Genomic DNA, 18,299 nt, shown 5'->3' with positions numbered 1-18,299 from the left:
CTTTCTCTCTCTCTCTCTCTCTTTTTTTTTTTTTTTTTTTTTTTTTTTTAAGAAAAGGAACTATGTGTTGCAATCGATGAACAATTTACTTATCCTTTCACATTAGGAGAGTAATATTTGGGGGGTGGCAGGGAGGAAAGTAGAATGAAAGAGTAGGAAAGAAGATTAAGGAAGGTGGAAAGGGGTTGAATTTGCTCACATCTCATTCCAGAAAGGCGAAAAACTATGAATAAGCCTGAGTCTCAAGACAGGTGAAGGAACAATCTCCAGGACAGAACTTTATACAAAAAGTCCAAACAAACCAACTCTCCTGGGCCACTGATGGCCTAGAAGTCTGCATCCGTGGTTGATTAACAGTGTTAAAAGAAGATGAGTAATGACAGATAATTAAGATATTTCTCCCTCTCCTCCACAATAATTGGTATTTCCAAGTGTATGCCATTAAGGATGAAAGCTGTAGATCGTGTTGAAACTGAACATCTTAAGGAAAAAAAAATAATAAAAGCCTCTCAGCAACAGTACAAGCTGAGTCAACCTGGGGACACGGACAATCTGGGGACTGTTCAAAATGAACAACAGAAATAAAAACATCCAAATCCAGGCAGASCTTTAGACTATTCTACAGCATCAAAGAAGGTTAATAATGTTTTTTTTTTTTCTTCCCCTCTAGAGTCTCAACTTAAGATAAAAGGTTATCATACAACAATTCAGCATCAGCACTGCTATTTGGAGGGGGTTGTTACGAAACGTACATACTCCTTTTTAAGATTTAACCCTTGCTTGCTGCCAAAGCCACATTTGGCAGATGCAGGAGGAGGAATTCACCGTGTAGGTGAATCCTCAAAATACCAGATCATATTTTAGATCAAAAACAGATGGGAACTAAAACAGATCCTTCCTGCAGTGTCACCAGTCTGAAGTACTGCTGAAGCAGAACACAGATGTTTAAACATTTCTGCTCCAAATTATAGGAGCAAGTTCTCTCCACTTCCACTCCCCTCTTTTCTTGCGCAAGAGATGAAAAGCTGCGAGGAAGAGAAAATATCATTGCTCTGTTTCAAACAGAAGCTAAAACTTTGGGAGAACATTAACAATTGATTCCAAAAACATTTTCATTTCCTCCTGATGAATTTTTTAAAAGGGAGAGGGGAAATTACATATTTTGTCCATTTCCAAATCTTTCTGTGGGGAACATTTACCCTTGAATCAGCCCAAATGATTACATGTTTGTACACAACCACCACCCCAGAGGAACGCAGTTGTTGTTCTAGTACTGTAGCACACTACATGAAGGATAAAATAAAAAGCAAATTGTCATACTGTTTCCCTTCTCAACTTCTCCTCCATGCACCAACTTGTGTAAATAAACAATAAATTCAAACATTTGGTTTCCCCAGATACAACCAATTTTGAGAATTTAGTCTCTCTCTTTTTTTTTTTTTTTTTTTTACAAAGAAACAGTTCAAAATTTTGGAGTGTAAATTTTCACTTGCTTAAAACAAGCAAGTATTTTTCCAAATTTCTCCATTGGAAACCTCCCAGGATTGCTTTTCAATGTGAACATTTTTAAAAACTAATTAAGTGAAATGACATGGTCCTACAATACAAGTTTCAGTGATTTAACTAGAAGTTGGACATTTTAATTTCTTAGAAAATTACTGATATTCCTTCCTGTTAATTTTACTATCTCATTTTCCTAACTTTCTTTGTCTTGGAAAGAAAAAAAGACATTAAAAAAACACAGACTAGTAACAGTTTCCAACATTACGATCTGCACTCAAATTCCATCCTAATGCAATTGCCTTTCCTAGTCTTAGTCAGTAACCAACAGCAAACAAAACCAAAAATACCCTGAAACAAACACATCCCTTTGACAGAAATGCTGTATTTTCATAGCAGAGAGGGCAATGCTGTATTTTCATAGCAGAGAGGGCAATGCTGTATTTTCATAGCAGAGAGGGCAATGCTGTATTTTACAAATTCTGACAAAAGAACTCTTTATATAAGAAACTGATTTTATTCCAAAACTGTATAAGTGCTAATGTGATATACATACCTATCCAAGGATCCTATGCTTGGATTCTCTGTTTATGTAACAACACTAAATGCATGTTTTCTTCTGTGGATGTTCTCCAGCTAGTTACAAAAGACTCTTATGACTTCATTATTCGTTATCATTCATTTAAAAGGAATCAAGATTTTTGTATGTTCCGAGCATTCAACTTCCATTGGCAAGACAGACTACTGTACCACAGCCAGTCTGAGGGTGCTTTTACCTCCAGTTCCCACACAGTACGTGATCAGAAGTACACCAGACCGTAAGATTTAAGGTACTTCAAATGCCCCGTTTCAGCTGCTGAAATTTCACTCATTCTTCATTGCAATCTATGAATGGTAATTGGATTGAAAGCATAAAGCAGCTTGAACTCTCAGGCTATCCTTCCGATTTGCAACAAACATGCCCAATTCTGCTTCTAAAATTTCTCCAGCTTCTTATTACTGCTTTTACTGCTTGTTTTACTAACTCAAGAAATGCCACTGCAATACATATTCAGCACTTCCTTTCCCCAAGAACCTGTTTATCCGTGAAACCAGTGAAGATGAGAGGGGGGAATTCAATGTACTGTCTCATAAAATGGTCACTGAGTACCACACCAAGCAAGGGCAACAGATGAGATTGCTGACCAAAAAAAGCACATGCAGGAAAAAGTCCTGTCTACTGTTAGTTTCTATATGACAGAGCAAAAAAACCCAGGACACCTAAATGAATTTCTCTCTAAAAAGACAATAATTACTTTTAAGCTGCAAAGAGAATACAAAGAGATATATTTAATGCTCCATTTCTTGCTGTCTTTAAATACTTCAAAAAAGAAAACAAACAAAAAGAAAAGGAAACGGTTGCCTGAATCCGGTAAGACAAAGGGAGGTGAATTAAATAATTGCTCAGTACCAAAAGCTAAAGGGAAAACTCAAAAAGCACTGAGACTGTCATTTGTAAACATGTATAAAGTAGTTTTGTTATTATTCTGTAGATTTCAATGTGTTTTCCTCTTATCATTTGAAAAAAATACATGGAATACTCACTGGCCTTCGAGAGGATACTCTTTGGCAGTTTTTCGAAAGCTTAAAAAACACATTTTCTTCCTTCTTAGTTACTTCTTCCCCATAACTTTTCAGAGATAACAAACAACAGCACCGCTTTTGGTCAACTGGTTCTCAGGCAGTCTGAGCTGGCTGGCTGTGTAAATCCCTACTGATTTCATTCGTCTTTTCAGATCTACTTTGTCATCAAACAGACCACACATCATCTAGGCACGAATGCCCAGATTTGCAGCAACTCCCCTATACGATTTTTTTTCAGGTCCTTGACAGCAAGCGCTCAGTTCCCTCTCAACATTCTCATAAGCTCATCTGCATACTTACTCCATTTTTATTTTAAAGGAGTTAAGAAGCTTGTCTGTAAGCAATGCCTTTTTTTTTTTTTTTTTTTAATAAGAAAACCAACCTGCACCTATTTTGAACTGACACTCATGCATTCTGAAGGGGGAGAGGGGCAGAGGGAGACAGAAGGCACAGGAGGAGAACAAGAGTACTGGCACTGCATGGCGTATGGTTAGCCATGACTCATGATAATCGCGGATCAAGGACTCTTTCTCAAGCGTTAACAGGTTTCTACCACAGTAAGCTCTGTTACTCTGCACTTCTAGGACCAAAATAGCAGATGCTAACTCAAACTTCAGTGTTAAACTAGACATGCTACAAWCTGAAAGCACAAATATGCAGTAAAAATAAAGGCCTATCTACACTTTAAAACATTACTTGGCAGATCTGGAAATAGCTGGTGATGCTCAAATTTACATTTAGGTTGCAGATCAAGCTAGCAGAAATCAAACTGAGGATGTTTAATGATAAAGAGAAAATACTAGCCACAAATATGAGAAATTTCAATACAGCAAAGTAAGCAGCTCCCAAGACAATTTGAATTCCAAGGAATCCAAACTTTTCCTGCTTCCTATAGAATAGCTTGTCCAAAGAATCGCTACTGCTGACATCTGCCCTTCTCATCCCTTCATGCAAAAACCCATCCTTTCAGGGTAAGGAGGCCTCCCAAGTGGCTGATTAACAGGGAGAACTTACTCAGGGTGGTGAAAACTGCCAGAATCAGCCTGAGAGCGCAGCCCAGCCACATCGTTGTGCTGCTCCACAGAGGAAAAGGAGACAAGAAAGAGTGTAGTGGCACAGCAAAAAGCAGCAGTAGCTCCACTTTAAAGTTAAATACGACTCAATCTAGAATTCAGCACCTGTTGTGAACAGACTTCCTTGGCAAGATTTTCCTGTAAACAGCTAGTGCAGTAAAAGGGGAATCCCTGAAGACCGTTCTGCCCCTTTCGATACTGCAAAGACATAATAAAAAGGGAACAAAGGGATATAGAAATCTTTGCCTGATTTCCAAAAAAATATTTACAATGTTTGTTCTAGAAATAATTAAGTCAGATAAGGATATTTATCCTAGAAATAACTAAGACTAAAAAAAATAAAAAGCAAAAATAAAACTAAACCATTCAACATCCATTACGGCAAAATAAAGTAAATAAATTCAGCCAATTGGTTATTTTCATACTGGTAGATTTCTTTAAATAGTAATGAAATCATTGCTAAAAAATCCATTGTTATTAAAATAAAAAGTTGGCTCAGCCTACCAAAATTAGATTTGTAAGTTGCTGGTCATTCCCATAATTAAATCTGTGTCACAAATTTGCAAGAAAAATGGACACTATGACTAATGCATTTACTTGCTGCACTAGTGCTGTCAGGCTGTGTAAATCATTATGCCTGCTAAAACAGAGTAGATAAGAATTCCATACATTTTCATTAACTGACAAAGCTTTGTGTATGTGTGAGAAGCTAACTTTTACATACCCTTCTGGAGTATTTACGTTTTATCTGGAATACAACTTAAATAAAAACACTACCCTTAGTCTGATCAGCCAAGTGACTGCTTCAAAAATTAAGTAGCTGAGTTTTTGAACAATAAGAACCAGCTCTGTCCCCTTAGGGAGCGATGGCCAAGCCAGGTAACACAGCAAAGCCATACATAAATATATACCTAATTTGGACAAAGCGGATTAATGAACTGATGGGCACCTGGAACGGGGTCCTTTCCTCAGGCTGACTTACGTATCCTAGACATATGCCTTATTCCATCCTCCAATACAGAAAGCTAAAGTAATCCAAAATAGCATCATAAGAAGTCTCAGCCAACACTTTCATTTTAGGCTGCCCTTTGCGTTTTTCAGGAGTGCAATAGCTACTGGAGCAGAGTCCACTGGATCCTCTCAACTCCTCTTAATTTTCTGTCACCACAGACCTCCAGATTTTGGTCACAGTTCTTTGTTCAAGGGGAAGCTGACGACTGCTCCTTTCAAACCTATTATTCATAACCCTAAGCTGCCAAGGAATCAGACAACGTTCACTCACATCACAAGCTGGATACTCTCCTGAGCTTTCAAACCCACTGTCTCAAGTGGAAAGGAGATTAATGAGAGGCAAAAAGAGATTAGACAATAYGGTTTCTAGCCTAGCAGTGCAGAGCATTTTGTCAAAATATTCATCCTCTCTTCGGTCTTGGGTCTCTTCCATGCACATGGCATTGTAGCTCAGCTGCAGACGATAAAGCATTGAAGTTAACTCTCAAGTGAGCGTGCACCTTCACTTCAGTGTAAGGCTAGTCTCCAATACAGGCTATGCCTCGGTGATCTTAAAGCCAACAGAGCTGAGCCACCCAGGTAAGCAAATTGAACAATCACCAGCACAGCATGTGTTACAATACCCTACCTATTGCTCCGTGCTTCAGACTCTCACAAGCACTATTTTTCTGTCACASCACAACAGAAAGCTCAGGAAGTATGATAATACACACAATGTTAAAAACCTCATCAGAAGCATTTGACATCTCAGTCCATTTCTTTAGCTTTCAGTTGCAAAAGCTCCTCTCCTACAAGTGGAAGCAGCCACCTCAGTGCTTTTGAACTCAGCAGATCTTAGCATGCATTTGCATGCATTAGAGTAGCAACTTCACTGATAATCAACCACCCGGCATTAGTAAAATGTTTTCGGATTTTATTAAAGCCCTGTTAAAAGGAAAAACTCAAATCACTTATAATGTTCCACGATTACTGTAAACCAAACTGTTTAAACACGGGGAGGAGATAATGATATTAACTATCCAACTCCAAGCAATCCTCTGTGGCATGATTCTAAATATTCTCTTAGTCTGAAATTTATGTAAATTGAATTCAGCTATTGTTAGTTATTACTAGTCCAGCTACACAAAACAATTTTCTGTAACAATTAGTTCTTTAAAACACTACTTTTAATTAGACTTGTGACATAACTAAACTAAGTATGTAGAACATCATCCTGTGCATTCTTTTGCCTTCGTATTTACAGAAATGTGTGTTTTGGTGGAGTTTAATTTTACTTCACGTTTGGTTGATAGTTTTTTTAGTCTCCTTCCCCGCAAAAACATCTCCAACTACTTAATAAAAAATATTTCTGCCTATCAAGACATACTCAGCAGTTCTACATTTTGTATACCAAAATGCACTCTTTGCCATCTGAGTAAGCTCATCTCAGTATCACCCTAACATTAAGCTGACTTTTCCTATAGATAACACTTTGTTTTACACTTTATTTCAACTTCTCAAAGATCATTTCTGGTTCTTGAAGAAGAAAAAAAAATAGAAGCACAGGACATGTACACCTTTTAGCTCTCTTAAATCAGCTTGTTTTACACCATCACACACAGGCACTGGCCCCACAGGGCATAGCCTGAAAGCAGACAACAACACACAAGTGCAGCAATCCACCTATGTGCTACACTTTGCAGGATTAGGGAAATAAGAAAAATCCAGCCTTGTCAATAGTCTGATCCTTCCAAATGATCTCTAGGACATATATATGTTTTGGGGTACACAGATTCATAAATAAAGCTGGGATGAGGCACACACACAGAAAACACATCAGATACTAATAAGAAAAATGCAAATGCTATTTAGCTTCATTATGAAATAAAGACAGAGGAAATAGCATCTGCACATATGGCCAAGCCCATAAGTTACGCACCGATATTAACTGATTGATTATCAAAGATATCAACCACCCAGAAGCGCCCATTATCTTTTCAGAAACAGGCCAGATATTTTCATATTATATAGGGGAATAGATTTGACTTCAAACAGGTATATGTATTTTTTAAGGCTTCTCAAATTGTTCATGGAAAACTTGCATAATAAAGTCCAGAATTTGACCACATGCTAGTGACAGTCAGAAGTCCCTCAATTAAAGGCCTTGCAGACCTATGCCACTGGCAAAAGACTGAACTCTGGCTACATATTACAGCCCTCACTCTACAGTCAGTCCAGTGCATTCTCATTCCCAAGGCTCATCCTATTAACATCCTGTTTGGAAAAGTTAAAAAACAAACAAACAAACAAACAAACAAACAAAAACCCTTAAATAAACAAACTTGGGGTTTATTTCATGTCATATATACATACTCCCCCTATACAATCATGAGTTCAAACTATGCCAATGCTGTAAGACTAAAATTCTTGTGTATTTGTGACTCATTAGTGGTCACTTTATTTAAAAAAAATGTGCCGGTCTTGTGGCTTGATTTTAGCTGATCTTCACTATTTTTTCAAAAATCTTTCCTGGGAATTTCTTAAAAGTGTTTATCACACTGACTCTCCAGTCAATAAAGCATGAAACAAGGTATTTCTAGATAAATTAAACTTTCCAATGATGGAACAAAGATCAAAACCAAAGTCTTTATGTCAGTAGTATTATATGAACTTAGAAACAAGTTCAGCTTCTTCAACAGGGATGTCTTCAAACAGTTTCAGTTAGGTTCTGGAAATCAAAATATGGATATGCTGCTTTACTAGGACCCAGCATCGCTGTCAGATGCTCGGGAGCCTACATTCTTATTTGAAGTCAAAAGCCATTCTGCTAATGACGGCTGAATTGAGGCCTCTGAGTAGTCACAGAAACCTCCTGAACTGAAAGCTAGGGACAGCAGCAAACCTAGAGCTTGTGCAGAGAAACAAGAGGAAATACCAAGCACATACAAAGACTTAAAAATTTAACATTGGAATTCTCTGATTTGAGGGACATTGAGGAACATTTTTTTAATGACTAGAGGAGGACACTGTAAGAGACAAAGAGGAACAAGCATTTGGGAACTGATATTTTTAACATGTGAATGGTTATATCCCCAAAACTTACAAACACCTCCTAAAAAGGGGAGTGGGAGAATACTTTAAACTATATCCTCAAAAACAAAGCAGCATAACATGTAASTTCTAAACAACATGCAACTTTCTCTCTTGGCAGTATATATTTAGGTACTTACATTCACAAGCTCCCAACTTTTCACACTAGATAAGCACAAAGTAAAATTACTTTGTACCTGTGGTTCTGACTTCAATTTCCCCATTTACACTGTTATATCATTCATTCATTTTATACACAAGGACTGCAAACATACAAGGTGACTACAAATTAGCCCTCTTTCTGGTGACACAAGATTGGAATTGGAAAAGTTTACTTTTAAATACACACAACTTTTTAGCTAAAAAGAACAACTTCCATTTTTAACTGCACAAATAAATCAAGGAATCAGTCTTGTTTGCATATATGTAAACTAATCTGTACTTAATAGTCACTGACATCTCTCTAAACAAAAGATCAATAAAAATGACTCTTCCTTTCTTCATAATGTTTTCTTCATAAACATTAAGTTCTCTTTACAATGTGTTTTCTGACTCTGCAGATGACTGCATCCACAAATATTGTTTTAGCTTTCTAAAGAAACAGTTACATTTCTGGGAGGATTGATTGTTTCCCCATTTCTAGGTATTTCAGTGTGTTCCTCAGGCAGAGTGGCTTCACTGACAGTGAAATATGCTAAGCAAATGACATGTCACAGAGTAAATTAGCATCTACTCTCTGATCAGCTGGGTCATGTTTTCTTTTCAAAATCCATGGCCTCTTGATAGAAAATAATGAGTATTTTACAGGCCTTATTAGAAAAATCAATATATTGATGCCCATGTTTGAAACATCTGCATAATAATAGATTCTGTTAAACCATTAAGGAGAAAATTAAGATGTGTTTACACATTATTAATTTACCGTGATCAGAGACAGTTTATTCATCATTTTTCTCAAGCATTTAACAAAAATAAAAAACTGTGGCATCTATATTTAACAATACAGTGAAATAAACAAAAAGATTATTTAAATTCTTACCAGCTTAACTGCACAATTCCAACAACATTAATGTTAAAAATATAACAACAGTAACGTTAAAAATGACAATAATATTAAAGCACTTACTTAGTATAAATATTGCATTACTTACCAAAAAACTTCCAAAGGCTGAATTAAATATAGCAGCTGCCTGAAGAGAGAAAAGATAAATACAACCAATGGTAAAATAGCTACAGTACAGGAATGAAATGTCGTTCCTTGGCCCAATAAGCTATTAGATCCTCTAAATACATGCGTACACAGAAACCGCTAAGCAAAGTTAGCTACTGCTTAAAAAATTGCCAGTGGTCTGTAACTCATGAAGACTGATAGGTTCCAGTTTATGAATTCATAAATAATGTGCTGAAGCAGACAAAAGCAGGGGGAGAAGAAAACCCTTGCCAGCAAGCTTATGACGAATATCTACGAGAACCAGAATCACGTAAAATCTTGTCTCATTGATTTTGCTCTAATTCGCTGGTAACACTTTTACACATTGACCTATTGATTAAAATAAATACAGTTTGACTGAACTAAAACAGTGCATTTTCATAGGCTTTTAACAGCTTTTTAAAAGGAWTATTAATCAGGCAAGTAAACCAATTTAATTGTTCATAATAAATAAGCACTGTCAATTTCAGAAGTTTCTGTAATTTGACCAGCAAATTTCCAATACAAATAACAAAAATAACTGCAAAATTATGAGGCCAAAAATGCCTATAATCATTACTTTTTACTCTATAATCTTCTAAAATAAGAAAACAAACAATTTTGGTAATGATTTTAAAAGCCTTTGTGCTTACCTACATATCCAGGAAATACAAGGTAGTAGTATTATTTCTTAACATTAACTCATTAAATTCCAGGAAGTTAAAACTTGAGTCTTGAAAAGCTTCCCCCAATTAGCAAGAAAGAATAGAAACTCTTGTTTGGCAGCCAGTCTGATGATGAAAAGCCACAAGTAAGAGAAAAGTGGGGGGAGGGAAACGTACCATTTGCATGAAGATCTAGAGCAGAGTCAAATTAATCACCCTGGACATTTTCAGCCACAGATTAATAACAAGTGGATGCTAGTGAGTTTAGCAAGTTTGAATAAAGTCCAAATTCAGGGGTAGGAGCCGTAGCTGAACCTGCCTTCTGCTCTATAAGAGGATGCAATGAGAGTGAATGGGTAATGAGATCCTTGGCTCTAGAGAGCTTAGCTTTCTTATTCAAGTTCATAATTAATTCAAAGCTTTGATAATTTCATTAGATTCCTCCTCTACTAGCCCTATCAATAAAAGATGGCACCGGACCGCAGGTCCTCAGTGGCCCAAACGAAAAAACAAATGCAGACTTGGAAACCTTTGCTGACTTGCTTACTAACAGGGACAATGGCATATGGCGCTCCATGCTGCGGAGGGAGCATCTGAATAGATACAGCTAAATAAAACATTATAGTTGACAGTTGTAAACTACAATAACATATTTTAACACCTCTTCCTCATCAGCATTCCTTTTTTGAACATAAAAAAGAGGCATAAGTCCAAGCAGCTTCTCCTGTCAGAGATCATAGCTGAAAGCAAGAGAGTACTACGTAAAACAATTCTTCAACAAGTGTGGATTAAATCAAGCTTTTTAACTTGCATTTGAAGCTGTACAGATGATACTTTCACGTGGCAAAAGAGAAAAACATCACATCCGTGCATGCAAACCTATTGTATGTGATCAATGCAGGAGATGTCCTTGTAGGTATCCTTTGTTAATATGTCCCTTTTCCAGATCCTATTATCACTACRCTAAGAAAAAATTAATCAGGTTTATCAAACCTTTCTGGTATTTGCTGGGCAAGTGCCATTCTTTTTACGCAGTCTGTATGCATTTGTTCACTTCAATCTGATGAAGATGCAGAGAGCCCCCTTGTATTACATTCTGCCTCTGAATCCATGAAGGAGAACCTAGACCTTTATTTTCAAGCATACTTTAGACTTCCTTCCTTGCAAAACAATCGTTGCTAGATAAAACGGTGTAAATCAACTGCTAGATCAGAAAGAAAGCAGCATCTGGGCTCCACTTCTGCACCAGAAGGCTGGGAGGAAACTTAACGGTCCCCTCCTCCCCATGCAGATTTTGTGTGCAGAGTGACAGCTACATTTCTGTCTACCACTGTCACTCACCCTCCTCAGGAAAAGAAGCTGGAAAAGTCTACACAAAGTGGACAGAGAGCAAAAAGAGTCCTTTCTTCCCTCTCTGACATGCTAAGCTTACTCTTATTTCATACAAAAATACCCAGTCTTATTCCAGTTGGAAGGGGGCCAAGCCCTGCTTGCAGTGCAGGTGAGCCTGCTGGACCACATCAATCGACACAAGAGAAACAACTTACTAGGCAGCTCTGAACCTTTTTTGCTGGTCATTTTAATAATACACAAAGAACAGAGCAGCAGCTGGCAAGAACTGATATACCAGGAAAGATCCTGCGCATTGAGGTTTAACCGCACTACTGGCTGTCAGTCCTGATTTGAAGGTCATCTGCAGATATAAAATCTTTTACTTAAATCACACTATATCTTCCCTTCCTGAAAAAAAGTCTGTGCCTAGCAAGGCGGTAAAGAGAGGTACTAGCTAGGTCTGGTGGTCTCTTCTTGCCTTGACATTATCAATCCATACTTTACCTCCTTCTTCCTGACCTACAAGGAAAGCTTCTGCTTTACCATTCTCAAGCTCTTAGCTAATAAGAAAACAATCTCAAACACAGTTTACATTTCAGGTATTCAGCCCATCTTGTGCAAAAGTCATCATTCATAACTGGTTAGGGTATATTAGATTGCCTTTTCCCCCCCCCTTCTTTGTCCAAAATACCAGAAATTGACCAAAACAGATGATTAAACGCTCATTACAAGAAAAAGAAGAGTCAGGTAGACCACGAATGRAACTACAGAAGTTCACCCAGATGATTTTGCCTTAGAGAGTGACGGTGGTCACTGACTATATTTGCAGATGTCTTTAAAAAAAGTGTTTTCCTGAAATAGTCTCAGAACTAAATCTTTCTCACACTCACAAGCCTGGGGCTTATGCTTATGATTCTGGTTCAACATTAAACAAATATGTAGTAAACTGAACCAACTGTTCCAAATTATAATTAAATGTATAGCCAGTGGTGTGACCCTGTAAAATTTAACCACTCTGCACTTCCAACACCATTCTATCAAGGGGGATAACATTGCCCACATAGCTCACATGGCACTGTCAGAATTAATTCATTGCTTGAAAAGCACTTTGAGATCCTTAGAGGCATGGTACAAACAAACATTAGTGCTGACACATGATATCGCTAGGAATTAATTTTCTATTTGAAATATTTAAAAAGTTTTACAATAATAGTAACTAAGAGTTTGTTCCTTTTGTGCTCTAACAGATATCAGATTACCTGCAGTCAGCTTAAGTAAAACAATAAAATATTAAAACATTTAGCTGGCCCTATAAAATTTTAAGTTCAGATTTGCACGTGTTCGCAAACTGTACACTGCACTTCCTATTAACATCAGGGGTAGTTTATTATAGACTCTCTAAAGTCAATGGTAAGATCTTTTCATAAGCTAAATGCATAGCCACATATTTAAATGCAAGGACACACTCCATTCTAAAGTAGCAGTGGAGATAAGCAGCCTGCACCATTCAGACCAATTATTCAGATTTATAGCAACTCAGAGATAAAGACCAAAAACACTGTCTGTACTCTAACAGGACTAGTACAGAACAATACGTACAGCTCCACTTGAGTTTAAAATAATAAGCCCTAGCTTCACTAAACAACAAACTCAACATTAAACAGCTATAATTTCAGTCAACTCAGTATGCCACCAAGTTTGAGGAAATTCTCTCATCGTCTGCATTTCCTGAGAGGATCAGCTGGAGTGGAAAGCTTTCAGATGAAGAGGAACTAGCCCATTTCTGAGAGAAACCTAATTTTGTATTTGGAAATAAGCTTTCTCTTCCCATACCTGAGTCTACTGCAAAGCTTTATCTCCTTTTATCTCCTACCTTATCCTGCCAGGAGTATGTGTGCAGAAAAGACTGCTGGAATTTTTAATGGTGATAGCAAGAAGATCACAGACAGTCCTCAGAGCTACAATAAAAGTTTTTTTTTTTTTTTTTTTTTTTTTTTTTTTAAGAGAGAAAGAAGAAGAAAACGGCAAGATCGTAACCAAAGTGCCAAATACCTCCTTCCTCATAGGCGTGTATCCAAATACAGCAGCAAGCACCTGCTGCATTCAAGTACATCTGATCTGGCAGCAAATCAAACAAGCAAGCTAATGTTTCAATAGAATTAAATAGAGAACAAATTCTGCAGTCAGTTCCATCTCCTTTTGTTTTGGTATCAAATTAAACTGTCTGGGAATGTATTACGCTAGGTATCTTACTAATAATAATGAAGCAGGAATGCATTAAAAAAAAAAAGAGATGGAAAGATATCCTGGAAGTATTTGGAGTAAAAATTGGAGCTTCTGCATCTTAGAAGGTAAGGATGCTGTAARCTTGTGAATAAATACCTATTCTGTCCTAGCTCAGTGATCTTGCAGCTCATATGAGCAACTTAACAGACAAAAACAATGACATTCAGGAGAGATGCTTGAGGACAAGAAGAAAGCCAATGTCACTCCAATCTTCAAAAAGGACAAGGAGAAAGAGCCAGGAAACTACAGGTCTGTCAGCCTCATCTCCTGGAAAGGTGATGGAACAGCTCATCCTGGATATCATCTCCAAGCATGTGGAGGAAAAAGTGATCAGGAGTGGTCAACATGGACTCACCAARGGGAAAATCACGCTTAACCAATCTGATAGCCTTCTACAATGGCATGACTCGCTGGGTCAATGAGGGGAGAGTACTGCATGTTTGTCTACCTTGACTTCAGCAAGCCTTCCAATGCTGTTTTCAGTAACATCCTCATATGTAAGCTTAAGAAATGTGGAGGAGATGAGTGGACAGTGAGGTGGATTGGCAGAGGATTGTCATCGGTGTCGCAGAGTCTAGTTGGAGGCCTGTAGCTAGTGGTGCCCCCCAGGGCTCAGTACTGGAGCCAGTATCCTTGGGTGCATCAGCAGGTCAAGGGAGGTGATCCTCCCCCTCTACTCAGCCCTGGTGAGACCATATCTGGAGTACTGTGTCCAATTTCAGGCTCCTCAGTACAAAAGAGGCATGAAACTACTGAAGAGAGTCCAGCGTAGGGCTACAAACATGATTAGAGGACTGGAGCATCTCTCTTACAGGGAAAGGCTGCAAGAGCTGGGCCTGTTTAGCCTGGAAAAGACAAGACTGGAAGGAGATCTTATCATTGTCTATAAACACCTTAAGGGATGATGTCAACAGGATGGGGCTGGACTCTTTTCAGTGGTGCCAAGTGATAGGACAAGGGCCAATGGGAACAAACTGAACCACAGGAAGTTCCATTTGAATATAAGGAAGAACTAACTCACTGTAAGAGTGAAAGAGCACCAGAACAGGTTGCCCACAGAGGTTGTGAAGTCTTCTTCTCTGGAGACATTCAAAACCCACCTGGATGCAACCCCGTCTAACATGCTCTAGGTGACCCTGTTTGAGCAGCAGGGTTGGACTAGATGGTCTCCAGAGGTCCCTTCCAACCTCATCCACTCTGTGATTCTGTGAGTTTATCATCATCAACAAGATTCAAATGAAATGGCTATGTATAACTGAACTGGAACTACCATTTGTTTTTACTGCAGACTCACAGCAAGACAACCTGACAGTGCTACCTCACAGCTTTACATTTGGACCACATGAAAAAGAAAAAGGTTTTATTTGCTCGTGTAGTTAACACTAAAAGGTTTGACTCTTATTTGGCAGACCTGGGGGAGGCAACCCTCCTAAGTGCAGTGCCTCCAAGCTCCATGAGTACCTGCAGTCCCCAGGCCCCCATAAGGGGAGAGAGTGCATCACATGCTAGGACCTGCATGGCCTCAGCCACCCCGCTGCCTTAAGGCCTGTCCAGGGCTACAGCTGCTGGTGGAGAGGAACCAAATGGACACGTCTTGAAATGTCTCCAAGCAAAGCAGCTTGGGCTTCACAAAAAGCTGTTCTGTGTAGGCCTGCAATTACCAGCAGTTAAAACGTCACCATTTTCAGACATGCATGGTGAGATACAATACATGTACCAAGTGCAAGGCTAAATACCTTACTTAAAAACACATAGCACAATGAAGCAGAGAAAAATATATAACAGTATAAAGATCTGGAGAGAGAAAGACAAGAATTCTGGCAGTACTACATCAGTAGAAGACAGAGCAGAATGTGGTAGCGTAACATTTTATAATGTCCATGTTATCAACACAGAATTCTAATAGATCCAGGTCTCCTTTTAATGAAAAAACAAAATTTTGTTTTTTTTTAAAAAAGGGGGTAAGGAAGGAGGGTGGGAAAGAGTGAGACTGACTCTGAAGAAGTGACGGAAAGGGTTTGACCAAACAAGACAGAAAAAGGAATTTTATCAACCTCAAAAGATCGGTGTAGCTCAAGAAGGTGGAGGAGGAAGACAAGACATCAAAAGTAGCTTGAATGAGTCGGCAGAGTCCCTTTAAAGGGCTCCTTCAATCTCCTGTTTAAAAATAAAATCTCAAGTGAGTGTTACTACAGCTCATTTCTTAACTGCTGTTTCCATTAATAAGATGTTACAGTTCTGTAGAAAGCCATTTGCCACAGTACTGTTCCTGCAAACAGAATATAAATACACCTAATAAGGTTTAATCTGTGTTGCTGTTCATAACTATTCATCTGAGTTCAGACGGGGAAAAAAATATATATTCAAGTTCCTGGTTTTCAGCACTAAATTGAATCAGGTGTCCTCTTCTCTTAAGAAAATTAAGTTGCTTTTGTGCAAGAGTGTTTTAATGAGAACAGAGCCYGCCGACATTGATAAATGGGAATGACACCAGAGAGAGCATGTAAGCAGGACAATATGTGCACGTTACAGTCTTACAGGCTATTTTTCACTGACTATCCTGAATGACTTCGCTGTTTCTTAAGGGGCCTATTAATCTCAAATTTAGTTATTACACAACGTTTATTTGAACATATATTCTACAGATGATGACAGTTAATAAAGGAAATCTTTTACAAGCTGTATTTTTACATATTGTTCTAACTGCAGCTCCCAGTCAGTGTACTGTATTGATGGAGTAACCTAGTTATGATGCAGCTTTAAAAAAGGCACATATATTCAGATTATTTTCTAAGCATACTGGGACTCCTAAATAACTATTAAAATGCATATAAAAATCCTGCTACAGCATGGCAAAAATAAAAGAGGTAGTGTTAACTGCTCAACAAAATCTCTCACTGCACAGTTGCCCCCTCAAAGGCAAAGTACATGCCTTTTTAACATTTCAGGATAATCTTTGAGAAACAAATGGACCCCTGGAGATGTATATACACTTCATATTGAATTCAACAGGAGTTTTTAACATGCATCTTGCACATGAATTTGGCCCCACGTGTTGTATATTTGATAGGCCCCGCAACAGTAGTACTTTGCGGGATGAGAGGTGGAGAACAGAAAAGAAAAAAAATAAGAAAAGGAAAACTCAGACTTTGATGATAACTATATTTGAATGGTACTGTACAAATAACCTTTTCTTCTCTCTTGGAAGAAAAAAAGCGTATGGAGATTATTATATTTTTTATCTATTACCATGTTCCCTGTGGTCCACCGTATTTGCCAGCCATGAAAAAGATACCACCTAATCCCCAAACTGCCTCTAGAGTTATGCTGAATGATATGAAAATATTCCTATATTTAAACAACATTCAATAACCATCAGTTTTATGGAAATGATGCTGAAAAGGCACCAGAACAACAAAATAATCAATATGTTGTTTGTTCACATTTCAGCAGGGGAATGTCATCCAGAGACTGCTGTCTTCYGAAACGCCTCACTGAGCCACGGATATGAAGCTGTGCACACTGCAGATCTGTTCAGAGTTGGCAGAGGTTGCTGCACCCGAGTATAAGTTTGCCCTGCTTGAGCCAGGCTCAGAATCCTGACACAAGCAGTGCAGGGAAACAAGCTGGGGACTCTGCAGGCCGGCTACCTAGGAAGTTCTTCTGGGTGAAAATCAGTCTTTCACTCTCCCGCTTTTGTAATTCCTTATAATCATCACAACCTTTTGGTAAAAATATTTATGAACACATAACAACCTATCAAAAGAATGTCAAAAGGCAAACTTTTTAGATAAACTTACTTAGTGTATTTCCTGCTCCATGGACAGATTTCTGTTTCACCAATAGCTTTAGCAGTACTGAGAGATTCCTTTAATCAGCAAGTAGTCACAACTTTCTACTCTGACTCAAGGGAGAACCAAGGCTCACCATGGTATTTAAGATTGATGGTAACACCAGATAAGGGCTAAAATTAGGACAGTAAAGGGACTTTTCTAGACAGTAAAATCAAAATACAAGTATTTTACAAGTACAGCAAAATTAAGTACTCAGATTACATGAACATTTATGTGCCAGTCTCCAAACTTCTGTTGATACTTGATGGGATCTACAGATCAGTAACAGGAAAGCCATGCTGAGCAAAGGTTGGGAAATGACACCGGCCTATATGGCTGGATCATTTTACTTCAGATGACATACGTTACCAAGAAGAAGGAAAGCAAAAGCCTTCATAATCAGTATCAGAAAGATCATATACACTAAACTAGGAGGGAAAACCCTCTGTAACAAGTTGGAATGTCCATTTCCTAGATGAGAAAATGAGATCTGGTGTTCTCCAGTACAGGAGAGAGGCTTCGAGACATAGCATGTGTCTATCCCCTGCTGCCTGCTGTACAACACTAAGCTTCATCCTGCTTTGATCTTCGCCTTACCCTGAACCCCACAGCTGCACCCATACCAAGTACCTAAGTGGCTGGGTGCCTTACCCTCTGCAGAAACACAAACACAGGCAACACGTACCTTCTGCARCCTCATGTCTATCCTCACAGGAGG

General features: G+C 38.3%; 1 protein-coding gene across 1 annotated transcript in view; it reads right to left on the bottom strand.

Annotated features, from left to right (window-relative positions):
• SLC10A7 (solute carrier family 10 member 7) overlaps positions 1–18,299 on the bottom strand; it is a 155,929-nt gene that overhangs the window by 94,116 nt on the left and 43,514 nt on the right. Inside the window, exon 6 of the mRNA XM_085313148.1 lies at positions 9,428–9,466. Coding sequence (XP_085169274.1) covers positions 9,428–9,466 — 39 coding nt within the window. The remainder of the gene's footprint in view (positions 1–9,427; positions 9,467–18,299) is intronic.

Source organism: Rhea americana, unplaced genomic scaffold (genome assembly GCF_003343005.1).
Source record: "Rhea americana isolate MKP2758 unplaced genomic scaffold, rheAme1 scaffold_38, whole genome shotgun sequence".
NCBI classification, from domain to species: Eukaryota; Metazoa; Chordata; class Aves; order Rheiformes; family Rheidae; genus Rhea; species Rhea americana.
Note: the sequence above shows the minus strand (reverse complement) of the source record. Positions and strands in the feature narration are given on the sequence as shown.